The sequence below is a fragment of the Rattus rattus genome, chromosome 9 (genome assembly GCF_011064425.1).
Source record: "Rattus rattus isolate New Zealand chromosome 9, Rrattus_CSIRO_v1, whole genome shotgun sequence".
NCBI classification, from domain to species: domain Eukaryota; kingdom Metazoa; phylum Chordata; class Mammalia; order Rodentia; family Muridae; genus Rattus; species Rattus rattus.
In genome coordinates, this window is record NC_046162.1 from 32,514,479 (window position 1) to 32,530,308 (window position 15,830).

General features: G+C 44.5%; 1 protein-coding gene across 5 annotated transcripts in view; it reads left to right on the top strand.

The window, feature by feature from the left end:
* The first annotated feature begins 1,658 nt into the window (after positions 1–1,658).
* Mapk9 (mitogen-activated protein kinase 9) overlaps positions 1,659–15,830 on the top strand; it is a 41,336-nt gene continuing 27,164 nt past the window's right edge. For 3 of the 5 annotated variants that reach the window (XM_032914438.1, XM_032914441.1, XM_032914437.1), the window contains exons 1-2: positions 1,659–1,865; positions 10,421–10,591. In XM_032914438.1, coding sequence (XP_032770329.1) covers positions 10,470–10,591 — 122 coding nt within the window. In that variant the 5' untranslated portion in view covers positions 1,659–1,865; positions 10,421–10,469. Of the gene's footprint in view, positions 1,866–10,420; positions 10,592–10,934; positions 11,176–15,830 lie in introns of those variants that run through there. The other 2 variants (XM_032914440.1, XM_032914439.1) reach the window with 1 other exon arrangement.

Below are 15,830 nucleotides of genomic sequence, written 5' to 3' on the forward strand. Positions count from 1 at the left end.
ATGGGGGTGGCCAAAGGAAGACTTTGGCGGTTGGGCATTGTTAACTTGACCTAGTCATATGAGAGAAGAGAGACTCTTAACCCAGCCAATGCTTCTGTAAGATTGAACTGTAGAAAAGTTTGTAAGGGCATTTTCTTCACTAATGACTGATGTGGGAGGGCCTAGCACACTGAAGGCAGTTCCATCCCTAACCTAATAAGCTGTGTTCTTCCCTTGCTTCTGCTTTGGTTCCTGCCTGCTGGTTCCTGCCTTGAGTGTCCTACTTCCTTCAGTGAGGAGTGGCCTGAGAGTGGTAAGCCAAAATAAACCCTTTCATCTCCGAAGTGCTTTCTGGTCACCTTGCTTTGTCACAATATGAAAGCAGAATAAAACAGAGATACTGTCTATCCCTTTCTCTATCCCACTTCTCTGTGCCTCCACCACCCTTGCTCAGTGTTTGAAACCGGAGTCACAGCTCTCTTCAAATTCTGCCGAGATTCATGGGGCCTTCTATTCTCCTGATCTTCCTATATGCAGAGCCCGATTCCCTGGCTATTCCTTGGCATCCTACTACAGCTGTCAACTACTGTCACCATTTTTCCAATCCCTTATAGGCCAGTCCTCAGCCTAACCTGTTTAGAGCTTTTCCTCAGTGCGTTCAACCTCCCTTGTCTCACTTGCAGTCTTTCGATCAAAGCTCAGAGTTAGAGTTGTCAGAACCCTAAATTCTGTGCTTTCCAAACGTCTTATTCACCTCAGACCTTCTGGAACCTATTTGAGAGGCAGAGGGCTGTAGGAGCGTCAACAAAAGCAGCAGTGTCAAAGACCGCTGTATAGAAGCCCTTCAGCATTGGAATGATGCCCTTCTCATCCCTCTACACCAAAGCAGAAACTTGTTCCTTACAACAGTCCTCTTTAGGTCACACATACCCCCACCCCCTCACTGACTCACCAGCGTCATGGTCACCGTCTCTCCAGCCCCCACCCTCTGGACATCTGGCTGCATCCTTGTTATGAGCCCATTCAGTGTGGCTTACGCAGCGCATCCGCCTTAGTGAACAACAAACCCCAGGGCTCTGTGGCTTGTCCTCCCTCCTCCTCCAGGGCCGTTATATTCCAGGTTCCCAATCCTGCCCAGGTCTCCTGTCTAACCCGGTCGTTTCCAGTCCTTTTACCCCCTTTTTTTCCCAGGGGAGAGCACGAACGATTATGCAGTCGAGTTTCCAGCATTTGGAGAAATCGCAGGGCCGCCTCTCCACTTGCACCTGCTGCAACAGAGCCTGACTAGGCTCCTACATTGTAGCAAAGTCACGCTTCGCCCCTCCCCAGCTCTCGCTCCTCTTGGCCCACCCTCTCCGGCGCATGCGGGTCCCCTGGCCCTGGAAGGCGGGCTCAGGAGCTGGTCCTAGATTGACTTGGATCCCTAGCCCTCTGCGCACATTGGCAGACGCGCTTATAGCAAGCAGACGGCCAGGCGGGGAGCCGCCTAGGGGGCGCCACTTTGCACTAGGGTATCCAGAGCGCGCCACTGGCCTCGCCCACACCAACCCTCAGCCACGCCCTTATCTGCCCAGCCTTGGCCCACCCCCAGTCTCGATTGGCCCCGCCTGCCTAGATATCCTTGTTCTGATTGGCTGGCCTGAGAATCCGTCAGACTGAGCGCCGCGGCGGCGGCGGCGGCGGCGGCGGCAGCAGCTGCGGAGCTGAAGGGAACCCGACCGGAAGGGTCGCAGCGCCCCGCGCCCCTCACACCCACTGCGGCGGCGACGGGGCGGAGCAGAGCGGGGCGGGGCGGCCGGGTCCGGGTCCTGGAGCTGGGAGCCGCCAGAACGCATCGCCGCCAGCGTGCCCTCCCTCTGCCTCCGGCGCGGCGGCGCGGAGCCGAGGTGAGCCCGGCGGGCGGCTAGGCCTGGCGGGGCTGCTCGGGCCGCGAAGGCCTGGGGTGCGGGGGGTGGGCTGCTCGGCACTGCCTGGCTTTCCACGGTTCCGCAGTCGTTCTCTCTCGCCTGGTGTCTGCTGCCCAGGGCTGCAGGCCGGCTGTCTGGCCCGGGCCCAGCAGACCTGCCCGCAGGGGTCTGTGGGCGCCTTCTCTCCAGCTGTGAGGCATGCTGCTGTACTCCGCTGCATGCCCTGGAGTCTGGGCTCTGATCCCCGCGACCTTGGCGGTGACTCTGACCCTCACTGGCCCTCTGCTTTCCCCTCCGCAGTAGTGGTAAAATGTCTAGGGTTTGGTTGGGGGTTGTTATCGGGCAGTGTAACTGTCTCAAAGCACTAGGGCAGAGAAGCCTAAGGCGCACAGTTGAGGGCGTCTGAGTGGGTAAATGCTCCCTTACTGGCATAAGTGTCGTAGGAACTCTCATCCGCTTAGAGTCCTCCCCCACTTCTCCCCCCAACCCCCGCCCCAGTGCCTTGTCATTCATCTTCAATGCCCAGCAAAGAGCCAGAGTGGGCCCTGCCCACCTCCTCTGCCACTCCCTCCCCTCCTAACAAGAAGCAGATCTCTGCTCTCCTAGCCTATTCACCTCACCTGCCTTGGACATGCCAAAAATCATTTATTTACCTCAGGACCTTTGCACTTTGACTTTTCCATGTTCGGAGTTGTCTATAAGATTTTCGCCCTGCTGTCTCTTCTCGTATCACTTCCTCCTGTGGTTCAGTGTCTTGTTATTGGCGAGGCCTGCCTTGACCACCCTTTTCCCTCGCTTAGTCATTCCCGTTCATCAGTTTAGTTTTCCTTCCAGCACCGACTCTGGTTTGATGCTATCTGATTTATAGCCCTGTTTTTGTATAGCACTGTGAATACAGGTAGTTGTCTGGTATATTGACTTTCGTCTCTAGAGTCAGATCAGTGAATGAGCAGTAAGACCATCCCTGCCTATTATCTCTGCTTTGTCCATTTTGTTGGTGACTTTTAACTTGTGAAACTTGTAAGCAAACAGACTCTTATTCTCATTTTGTGAAATGTTTTAATGTTTTTAATCTCTTTCTAGCACCTGTCAGAACAATTTGTGATTAAAAAAAAATTACATTTTTGCTAAGAGTTTCGCTCGCGCTTCCTTCCACACGTTCAGGAGTTATCTACTGAATTCTGCATTATCTAGGTCATGCTTTCTGCTGGGCTCTAAGGACACAAAGGAGATAGCAACAGGGTACCTTCCCCCAGAGAGTCCAGGAGCCCTGTAGACACAGACTGGCAAGCACACAGTTCTAGGACAGGATGTGACACCAGCTGTAGTGAAGGGTCTGTGCCCTAGAAATGGAGGGTGTGGGGTGGGGGTGCTGGAGGGCCTTGAGCAGGGACAGACACAGAAAGTGAAAGGGCAAGATCAACAGGGAACTTTGCTCAGCCTGTGGCCAAGAATTAGCCCTCTGAGGCAAGCGTGGCATTGTGGAGTGCTGGAGACCCCTGGAGGTCCAGAACTTCGTTCAGCCGTTTTTGTAAGAGCCAGGATTCCAAGTTTGGATCCGGACTCTGATATTTTAGCGTTGGCAATAGCTAATTAAAACGAGCCATTTGGTGTCCCGCCAAATGCGGACCTCATGCAGCACCGCTAACCTCCTGAGCAGGCAGTGTGGGAGGGAGAAGCTTCGAGGAGCAGGAACAGTAGCCTGAGGCCAGAGGAGCTAGGCCCTGTTCACCCAGATACCAACCAGGTTCCACAGAGGAAGAAATGGAGGCCCACAGTGCTTCAGTAGTCTGCTTCAGCGCAGGCAGCCAGTGAGAACCTGAACCCAGATTGCCCCTCCATCTAAGGTTCTCAGCTCTCTTTGTGTTTGCCTTCCATTAGCCAATCTATAAACATTTCTCCTCTCCTTTCAGGAGAGTCCTGCATAGTTAAAAATAATTGTTGTTTTGGGGGCATAATCTCCAGAGACCTTTTGCTTTCCTGAGGTTTCAATTTGCAGGGTCTCAGGACTTTATAATTACTCGTTAACAGATGCTTCGCTCTATCCTTTAAATAAATGGCCAGGAGTGTACTTGAATGTGTCAGTTTCAAAAGAAAAAAAAAGCCTTAACCTTCTGTACAAAGAGAAATGTCAAACGGATTAGTTATTAATGAGTGAACCAATTTTTAAAAGCTTATTATATATAAGATAAAACAAAATCTGATTTTAAAAGAAAACTATTAATTGGTCAGTAGGGCTGCTATTTTTGTCTAAATATGAAGTTATCTTTTACACCTGGCTAGGAAGGCGGCAATTTTATTTTAAAAACAATAATTCTTAATGGTTTGTACTTGGCCACTGTGTGAGTTGGATTTCAACAGCAGCGTTTAGTTGTTTGTGATGGGGACTTTCAGATTTGTTATAAAGTGAATGGCTTAGTACCAGCGTCTATACGTTTTAACTATGGCAGTCTCTTTTCATCCCTGATCTCAGAGTGCATAAACTCTCCTCACGTTGTGCTGAAGCAGATCCTTGACATCCCGTCATTCTGTCCATGAATTTTTTAGTCTATTTCGCTAAAACAAACAAACAAACAAACAAGGTTCTCTTAAACTTTTAAAAGCAGCCATTCTTTCATAGCATCAAGTAACCAGTCAAAACTTGAATATCTAAGTGTCTTGTGTATCTTACAGTTTTTGTAATCATTTGAAGTTTTTGTTGTGATTATTGGTTGATGTCTTTCAGTTCTCTCTGTTGGTTTTTATTTTTTTGGTGTTTATTGTTTTGGGGTTGTACGTTTGTTTCTTCTTTCAGATATGGCTTCCCACTCACTATGTAGCCTCAAATCCACTGTAATCCTCCTCTCTCAGCCTCCCGTGTGCTAGAATTATAGTCAAAAGGCACCACACTCAGCTACATTTCTTTAGTTCGTTGCTTTTCCCTCTTCTCTTCTGTTTTCCTTGTGTTCACTTGTGGAAGCAGCTGGTGGTTCTGGAGTACCTCCCTGGTTGGTAAAACCCAACCATGATGCCATCTCAGCATTGTAATATAGTTTCTGTTTCCTGAGAAGTACTGGGTGATTCTAGATGACACCCACTGAAACTGAGGGTGGACTCAAGTCACAGTGCCTTCTCAGCTGAGCTGGACTCACCTCCGGAGGCATCCTGACGTTCTGTGCTCATCTCTGTTTTACAGATGAGGGTAGTTGCTTGGCACTGGATAAGTAACTGGTCCACAGGGAGGCTGGCGTGAGACCTGACCTTAACCTGCTCCACTCTGTGTTCCCACATTTATCCTTTGACTAAGCTTTGCTTTGAACTGGCGATGCTTGGCCTGAATAATGGACTGGGGTTCAGAAATTAGCCAGGTACAGCCTCTACCACTGAGGAGCTTGGGGGAGAACTTTCTGTACAAAATGAAAGGAGGGCTTGGTGCTGTTTAAAGGGATAGGCAGAGTAGGGAGCCTTGCATGGAAAGTAGGTCCTTGAACTAGGGTTTGAAGGAGGGTGAATGCTGGCCAGAAGAGTCAAAGGGACAGGGAAGTCAGCTAAGGCAGATGGTGCTGCTGAGCAGAGGCCTGCAGGTGTGTCTGGTATCCAAGAGCGGGCCAGAGGGCTTACTGTCGCTGTCTGCCCTTGTGCTAAGGACTTGAATCAAGCTCTCAAAGTCACTGTCGAAAGCATTCAGACAGGAAAAGGGTGGAATTGCTGTGTATTTTCACCAGATCTCTTTTTAAAATTTCTTATTGTAAAACACTTACAGATTAAAGAAGCTGCAAAATCTCACCTACCTTCTACCCAGTTTTCTCCATTGATTGTATATTTATAACTCCAGAACAGAATCGTAACAGGAAGTTGGCATTGCTACAGTGTGTATTCAGTTCAATATCTCTTTATTGAGATAAAGGTTTCTGATTCCTGAACCACCACTGCCACCACAGGGTACAGAAACTTCTTAGCATCCTCAAGGGCTCCCGTGATGCCCCTTTGTAGATGCCTCACTCACCAGCCTCCACCAACCATAATCCCTAGCAACTAAGATCTGTTCCATATATCTACAATTTTGTCTTTTGAAGAACCCCTATGGGCCTGTATTATGGAGTAACCTTTCAAGGGTCACCAGCAAGTACAGCTGTCTCCCAGCATTCTCAGAGGAACTGGATCCAAGATGGGTGCCAGAGTCTATGTGTGTTTGAGTCATATAAAATGGTGCAGTATGAGTGTACATTCTCCCATATGCCTTCCACCATCTCTACAGCACTTACAACACAAAGAAAATAATACAAAGCTATTGTATTACATGACTTGGGAGAAATGACAGAAGAATGTACTGTACGTGTTCGGTACAGATAGAATTACCCCCAAATGTCGCTTTTGATTTATAATGATTTTAATTGACACATAAAAATTATGCCTGTTAATGGGGTGCGCTGTGGTATTTTGATACATGTGATGTTTAAATTAGGTCACATTGCATCTGGATCATTGAGTATCTTATCATTTCACGTCATAAAAACCTTTGACTATATTCTAGCTACGTGAAGTGTGCTAAGTATGTTAATGTGATTTGCACTATTATGCAATTACACATAGAATTTCATGCTTCTACCTAACTATTCCTTAGAACAGTTTCTCTTACTTAGTATTTTCTACCTATGGTTGGTTGAATTTAAAAACTTGAGAACTCATGAATATGGAGAGCTACCATGGCTTTTTTTCAGTGCTGACTAATATTCCACATTCTAGATGTGTATACATGGATATTTATGCTATTTCTAATTTTGATCTGTAACAAAGCTGTTCTGAGCACGTATGGCCAGTCCTTATATGGGCAGTAGCTCTCAGCTAAGGGACTTGGTACCTGAAAACAGGGCTAGCAGGAAAAAAATCTGCCAGGCTTTAAGTATCGAGGTGAACTCCATGTCCTGTATCAAGTACCTCCTGTAATACAAGAATATAGCCTCAGAAGGGAGGCCTGCAAGGCTGCTCCAAGGTTCTTAAATATCAAATGATTATGTTCACCTGACTACAATGCAGCTTCAGGTCAGGAAATCGTAGATACAGACATCATCCAATGGTGGAGCGCTTGCCTAGCAGGTGAGAGTCCTTCCACTCAGTCCCCAGCACGGGGGCGGTTAAATTACTATAAACTGTTATCATGAGAATTAACATAGGCCAATGAAGTACTTTATGAGAAAAATGTAAGGAGCCTGTTTTGTAACAGGGTGACTCAGAGTCTGCTTTTAGCCACAGCAACGGTCCATTTAAATAGTGCATTCTGAAACTTTAGTGTGATTAAAGGGTTAACTGGTTGTGAATCACTCAGCCTTCCTCAGAGAAAAAGTGTGCTAGTGAGGGCAGCCTGTGTTGCTCTGGCATGGTGGTGACCAGCCCTCAGACACATGGCTTTATGTCCCACACTAACTGGAGATGTGGGACTGGTGTGTTAGGAGGAAGGAGCATGCTGTGGTGAGACACACCTCGGTTCAGTTCTGGGCCACACTGGGAATTGGGGCAGTGCCTTACTGCCCCGAGACCTCTGCTGCTTCCTTATTGTTGGAGCATAGCGCACCCCTCATAGGTTACTTCAGAGAATCTGTAAGTGTGTCTCCCAGAACCCGAGCTGTTCTCCTCACTCCAGTCACACCTGTCTCAACCCGCCCTCCAGGCAGGTGCCACAGGCCATTTTATAACATTTCATTTTAATTGAATTTTTTATTTAGTTTTTTAAATGTAAATATATGAGGTTAAAAACAGAACAGAAAGTTCTAATGGGAAGAAGAAATGTTTCTCACCTCTCATTTCTCTGTTCTTGCTGGTGTGTAGTCTGGAGTGTGTGCGTGCGTGCACGCACGTTATGCTCACCTGTGTACCTGTTGTGTGTATATACTCCGTGCACACAGATTGGCATTTATTATGTGAACTTTAATTCAAATTACTTTATTTCCTTTTTGTATCTTAGATATCTTTCCAAGCCAGTATACACAATCCCTGTATTGTGTTTAATGGCTTCATTGTACTTTATGTTTTGAATTGTTTATAGTCTTGCTGGCTCGCCATGCTCCATTCTTGTACAGATATCTTTGAATATTATACACACATACTCCCCCATGTATTTCTAGGCTTGTAATTGCTGGGTTAGGATTCACATGCTTGTATGTCATTAGCTAAAACTTGTATGTTTGGCCACCTTATAGTTCTCACCAACATTTCACAAGTGTCTTTGTCTGTAGTGTGAACAAACTTGAGGACAGGCCCTGCCTCTGTGAAGCCTGCCTTTATGACAGTCTCTTTGTTCTGTTCTACTCCCTTCTCTTGTGCTCCCCCAACCGCTCTGGAATAAACCCAGGGTCTCATGCCAGACAAGCACTCTACCACAGAGTTACCTGCCCAGCTTGAATCTCCCTACTTTTTGAGAAGAAGCTCATGGCCTAGGGAAAAGACAGACCTATAAAAGCCTTTATAGCCCCAGCCGAGTGTGTTGCCAAGACTGTAGAAGTGGCTTGGATGGAGCACTGGGTTGGACCATGACAGTGACAGCAGAGAGCTCATCTAGGTTTGGGGGTTGGGCTAATGTGGTTGCTTGAGGAATGATTGTGCTCCCTAATTTGGAAAAGAAGCTGATTCTTTTACTTAAAATGCCATTCCAACTGAATAAATGCATTAGTAGCTAAACTTACATGTTTCTCAGGTTGTCTTATGTGTGGTGGGGGTGGGGCTCTTTATCTTGTTCTCATCAGCCATGTGTAACAGGAGGAGTGTCTAGGTGCTTCTGAGTTGACGTATTTTTCTTGCCCAACAAGATCACTTTATTTTCATTTTAGAAGGATTTTAAATATTGAGATGAAATTATATATTTCTTGAGCCTATTACTTCTAATCCCCAAGTTCAAGGAAGCGAGCCTGGTATTGCACTTGTCCATCTGTGGAATGTAAGCAGCCATAGTGAAGAACTCTGGAGTTGCCAGAGACGACTGAGATTTGCAGGTGGTCCATGGCAAGGCCATTCAGTAATCTGGCTGGCTCCTACTGGCTCAACTGTACCTAGCATGTGGCCTCCATTGCTTGTTTGACCTTATACTTCTATTTAAACCTTTACTAACATGTTTAAGGGAAATCCTAGGCATTATTGTATTAAGAAGAAAGGTGTCATTGCAGAAAACTCACCAGGTGGACATTAAGTATCACATGGTGGAACAAAAAGGCAGAGATTTGATGGAGCTATAGAAATAATGAGGCTGTAGGGGAAACATCACTTATGGAATGTTTTTGCTCTTGGCATTTTAATTTAAAAGACCAAAGTAATTAGCTCACTAATGTTTCAATTAACATTGCCCAACCTTTCACAGGGTGAGCATAGCAGTCACATTGCTCCCGTCTCTAGCCACTGTGACTGAATGCGCAGTGGAGACTAAATATCAGCTTAGTGGAGAAAGGAGTTATTTCATTGTCTGTGAGGGTACAGTCCACCTCAGCCTCTACAGACCAGAAAGCAGTTGGTACTTAGACCAGCCTCCATACCTGCCCTCCAGCAGCCTGCTTTGTCCAACCAAGCCCCGCCTCCTGTAGATACTGCAGCCTCCCCGTAGCACCACCGGCTCAAGCATGAAGCTATGGGAGATGTTCCACATTCAAGCCTAAGTGGAAATCAACTTGCTGCCCAAACCAGAAGAAAACTACTTTCTGAGACCGCTGGTTTATAGTCATGTTTGTGAATACACTTCGAGTGTAGCTAATTATTTTACTGTGAGCTATAGCTGAGTTTGGGGTGAAGGGAATGAAGGTCAAGTCTGGCCACTTTCATGAAACAGACCCATCTGTGGGCTGCACTGCTCATACGGGTATCTCTAATACTGGTAAAAGTCTGGGACTCTGGCATGTGACTCTCACTTCGTCGTTTATCACTTTAGCCTGAATCCATATACTTAGAGGATTATTCCACTTATCTCCAGAAACTCGAGAACCAATCATTCCAAAACACTGTTCCTATCTGTGGCCGAGACCGCTAGACATAAGCTGATGTCACAAGAAGGAAGTGGATGAGATGCATTAGTGAAATAGTAGTCTCACCATGGCTGGGAATAAGTGTGAATTCTTTTCACCAGAGGTGGCTCTTTCCCCACCCTAAACCTCACTCCTGTTTTTAATGTGAACTCTCAGATGTGTGCTGCATCCAAGCCCCAAGATACTATATTATAATCATGTCCTAGGTTAAGAGCCCCGACTGCTCTCCCAGAGGACCCAGGTTCCATTCCCAGCACCCACGTGGCAGCTCACAACTGTCCAGGCATGCACATACATGCACGCAGACAAAGCACCCAGGCGCGTAAAATAAATGTTAGAAAAAGTTGTCTTAATTCCTTCTTTTCATCTTTCCATGGTCTTACACCACTAAAATGTCTTTTGAGGCCTGGGGGTATGCTCCCCTTGCTTAAGTTAAAAACTTGACCAAGCCGATTTTCCCGTTTCAGCCATACCGTCTGAAATCCCAGCAGATCAGAACCACCATGTATACAGTTTGGTAAGCTCATCAGTTCATTCTGCTTCTCTCCTCAGGGATCTGACAAAGGTACCAGCTCTCCGGAATCCTGTATGACACTACATCATGAGTGACAGTAAAAGCGATGGCCAGTTTTACAGTGTGCAAGTGGCAGACTCAACTTTCACTGTTCTAAAACGTTACCAGCAATTGAAACCAATCGGCTCTGGAGCCCAAGGAATTGTTTGGTAAGCCTAGCCTGTTCTAATAGCATAGACGAAGCCTTTAGTAAAAAGTGAAACTGAGTAAGACTTTAGAAGCACTGATTAAAAAAATACTCCCTCCTGTAGATTTTGAGCTAAACTAAATCCTTGCTGTAGTTATATGCAGTCGTATGTAGGATACAAACTCAGCTTTTCATTTACTCTGTTGGCTTCATTGATTTATTTGTTTGTTATCTTTTCGTTTGCCTTGCATTATGATATCAGAATGATTGGTGTAACAGGAATTTGGCGTTTTATTCATTTCTTCATCATGGCCACCTTCTCCCCCCTCCTCCTTTTATTCCCAATCACTCCTGTTCATTTCCAGGCGCCATCAGTGCAGTGCCTTGCCATTCATTGGCAGGATGAGGCCAGGCAGTGTCATTATCACACCATGGATTAACCAGGAAGGGATGCTGTGTGAGGGGTTGGGCTGGCCGTCTCCTCTTTGGTGTCTCTCTTCAACTATGTGTCCAGCCCAGGACGTCAGAACCATTGGTCTGACCCTGAACCTTAGGCTCTTGCATGGTAAGACAGTCAGCTGCTGCGACATCACGGGCCAGACAAAGGTAACGTTTCTCACATGTTTTCTAGACCTCTGTTGTCAGCACTCCCAAACTCTTTAGACTGTAGTCTTCTAGACAAAGCTTTTTTTTTTTTTTTTTTTTTTTAAAGTCCCTGCTAATCAACAAGATTTTTTTTTTTTTTAAAAGAAATTGTGATTGCTGGCGATTGCTGGGTGTGGTGGTGCATGCCTTTAATCCCAGCACTTGGGAGGCAGAGGCAGGTGATCTCTGTGAGATCGAGACTAGCCTGGGCTACAAAGCACATTCAGAACAGCCAGGGCTATTACACAGAGAAACCCTGTCTCAAAAAACCAAAATAAATAAATAAAAATACTGTGATAAAATAAAAATATTTAATGTTTATAGCTGGTAGGCCAAGAGAATTGAAAATGAAAGAACTCTCGCAGGCATTCGAGGAGGAGAGTTTTGGTTTCCTGTGAAGGCGTCATCAGTAGGTTCAGCTGAGACTACTGCAGACAGGGAGATCTTGCTGTTTTCCCCCATGTGGGCAACTGGAGGCCTGGTGCTCCGGATAGCAGTTGAGGAGGCTCAGAGAAGAGACTGAGGAAGGAGAGAAGGTGCTGCATGAAAGAGTGTGTGCACGGTGTGCCAGCTGTGTGCACAGTGAGGGCTTAGCAGAGAAGTGTGCTTTAGTGCAGGTGGGACGTCCTCTCTCTGAACTGCTCAGGAACAGAGTATTTCAGAGTCAGATTTTTGTCCCACTTTTCAGTATTTGTGTTTACTGATAGGCATCTCTAATCCTGAAATCTGAAATGCTCCAAAATCTAGCAGTCTGAACACCATGATTGAAAGTTACAGAATGGATATTATAATAGAAAGTTATGAGCATTCACTTGATTTGTAACCTTTCTTATTTGGAATTAGTAATTTGATAAGAGGATGGAGGAAGGAACAGGAATTACCTTGGGGGAGTTTACTTTAATGAAGTGAATAGTAAATATTGTATAACCACATGAGTTCCACCATGACCCTCTCTGTGTATGTGGTACAGTTGAGGACTAGGAAGGCTCATTGACTTTTGTCTCCCATGGGGTTCTGGGGGTAAGTCTGGATCTAAAACCATCGTTAGTGTCTTGGGACCTTAATTCACTTAGTTAAAGCTTGATGAGTTTGAATCACTGATACTTTTTATATGACCAGGACTCTGACCCAATCTCTATTCAGGATCTTCATAATGATGAGTAAATCAATATTCATTAAATTCCTCTTTAGAATTTCTCAATAAATTATATTCATCTCTGTTCGAGAACTGTGTAGGGCTAGAGAGGAACCTCAGTGATAGAGCACTTCTCTAGCATGTGAAAGTAGCTGGGTTTCTTGTCAGCACAAAGAGAAACTTATATACATATGCATGTACATATAAATATACGTACATGCAGCATGCATACATATATACATGCATACATACATGCTTATATATATACACCCATGTGTACATACTTACGTATGTATATACACATACATGAATATGCATGCGTACATAAACAGATATACATGCCTATGTACATATATGTACATATATGTACACATATACTTCCATACATGTATATGACACGTATGCATACATGCATATATATATGCATATGTATATATACTTTAATTTTGTAACTATAACTGACATTTTTATAGTATAGTATCCTCTCACCATAATTTCTAATATAGGAAAGTAAAACTTCAGAAGTGATTGCACCTCTCCCCTCCCCCTTTCTCCTTTTGTAGTTATCATTTGGAATCAGATAGGATAAGAGGGTGATCTGGTAATGGCACATTCTTATAAAATAAGCCAAAAAAGTTTACTTTTGCTGAAATAAACAGTGGGTGAGCTGCTACTTTGACAATAGGATTTTCTGTCATTGATTGTTAACATCCAGTCTTTTTGTTATTCATGGTCCAGAGCTTCTTTTCATCAGCATCATACATTTAAAACTCTACCAATGAACCTGTAGGGGTGTGATGGGCATAGTAATATTTCCTCAGATATAGCCACATCCTAACCCTGAATCCTGTGAATGTGTGACATTATAGGGCAAAGGAATTTTGCAGACCTGATTATATTGATGATCTTAACATCCAAGCAGGAGGATTACTGTAAGTAGCAGGCCAGGCTGGGCCACATAGTGAGTTCAAGGCCATCCTTGATGAGACCCCATCTGAAAAACAAAGCAACAAATCAGTGATCTGGAGGCAGGAGGATTGGCTTGGTGGGCCAGTGGAAGTGGAAGTGTTCTTACAAAATGGAGTCAGGAATGTCCTGGTCACAAAAGGAGTGTGGAGTGCTGTGGGACATACAGGAAGCTTCTAGAAGTTGGGAAAAGGAAGGGAATGGGTTCTTCCCAGAGCCTTCATGAGGGTCACAGCTGAGCTGACCTTACGTTAGCCCCTTAGGACTTATTTTGGACTTCTGAATTGCAGAAGCATACAATAATAAATTTGCGTTTTTTTAAATCAATAATGTGTGGCCATTCAGTAGCCACAAGAACAGCACTAGAAGCTAATTAGAGGCAAGTGTGTTTTTACAGGTCTGAGAAATAAAATGTGTTAGCACAAGTCTGTGGTTTCTAAACTAGTCAGTTCTGTTAAACTAGACCATGGTAAACACATGAGGCCAGATGGGCACAGGAACCACAGTGTAGGTTAGCCTGCTGACCTACAGAGTTAGGTGTAAGAGCTGGGGCCAAGATAAAATATTCTGACCTGGTTTCATTTCTGCTTTTGAGCGTCAGACTCAGGGCTCAGCAAGCCTCATTGCTGAGCTGCTCCCAGGCCTCCCTTCCTGCTCCCAGTTGTCCTAACAGTTTTGGCTTATCTGATTTGTTTCTATGTTTTTGTTCCTTAGAAGATGTTAGTAAGGCTTATTAGGAGGTAGGTTTTTAGTGTATACTTTTCCTTTCTCCTCCTAAAACCCTAAGGTGTTCAACACAAAATGTAAACCTGCAGCCCCATGCATGCTTACTTACCCATTTCTTTAAGGTTTTAATATTGGGTTTGGCAGTTCCTAGGAGCAGCAGTTACAGTAAGGAAAAAAGGACCTTAATGCGAAATAATGAGTATAGGTCGATCCGCATGGTTTCCTTTTAACTTTCTATAAGCGAACATTGGTCTGTCTTTAAATTGTCTATTTTCCTCTATAAATATAAACAAACCATAAATAATGTCCAGAATACTATGTGTTTGATAAGGAGGTTGTTGATGTGACACTCAGAATGTCTGTGACATAGGAGACTTGAGTTCTGAGCCCAGTGCAGATCCTTGGCTGAAGCTCTTTGTGACCTTGGGCAACCCACTGTGTCTAAATGCGTGTTTACATGTTCACCTCTAAAATAACGGCTTGAAATTTTTGATTCAAGATGATAAAGAGCTAAACAAAAGAGAATGACAATCAGTGAATGGAAAAGTTCTAATAAATTTCTGCAACATTCAAATAAGTTGGGATCTTGGTGCAGATAACACAGCAGGGGAAGGGAGTAAGTAGAGAGTTGTGTGAAGCAAGAAAGGGCCTTTCTCCCGCAGAACTCCAGGGGACGGGAAATGTAGAGATCACAGTACAGAAAATGAGGGTGAAATGGGGAGGCGGCTAAAGCCAGGGATGAAAACACACCTATGAAGAAGTACAGTTGCCTCCAGAGTCCTCACTGTCCTCATGCTCAGCAGTTGTCTTACAGAGCTAATAAGACACCGAAGAATCAATATTATATCAGGAAAGCCTAGTATAGGAAACCCATCATCTAGGGCTCATCTGTTTCTTGGATCATTTAAATTCTGAAAGGGACTGCTTGGACTTGTGGCTAGAGAATAGGAATTCAATCCTGAGGCTCTCTAATTCTAATAGAGCCTGGATAACCTCTGCTTTGTTTTGCCACTGAAAGTCCATACCCTAGAAGTAATGGGGTTAACTTGAGTGAGGCACGGCCCCCATTCAGTTACCATCCACTTGTTGAACTTACACAGCGGCAAGCTTAAACTATTAGTGTCACCCATGTGCCCAGTAGAAGCAAATATAAATTCTGAAGGAGAGAATTGCCCTAGGTTTCAGATTATATCTAGAGCAGCTTTATAAATGCAAAGTCCAAAACAATAAAAATGGCTAGATGCACAGGGAGATAAGACAAAAATATCAGCAGAGGATCCGAGCGTCATTAGATCCAAAATTTTAAATAGCTGTGGTGATATGTTCAAGATGATAAAAGACAAGATGAAAACTTCAGCGAAATAACAAGAACTTTACAAAAGAGAACAAGTGGAAATTATAGATGTGAAAGTGAAAGCTATGATAATTGAATTACAAACCTAAAAACATGTTTGCAATTATTAGGTGTAAATGAAGAGAGAATTAGCAGTGTGGAAGATATATCAGCAAAAATACTCATAACGAAGCCTCAGAGACCCAAGAGTAGGGATACAGAGGAGACGATGTGTTCATTTTTTATTATTCCCTAATAAATTACAATAAAACTAGTGGTCTAAGATAGCTCACATTTATTACCTGGTGGTCATTCTTTATTAGAGAATACAAATTAAAACAATATTCTTATGTACATGGTGAAATACATACAGCCCAAAGGTAAAAAGTAAGCTGTGTTGTTTGTGATGCCAAATGTTGGTGAAGACGTTCACATACAACTCTCAGGCATGGACTC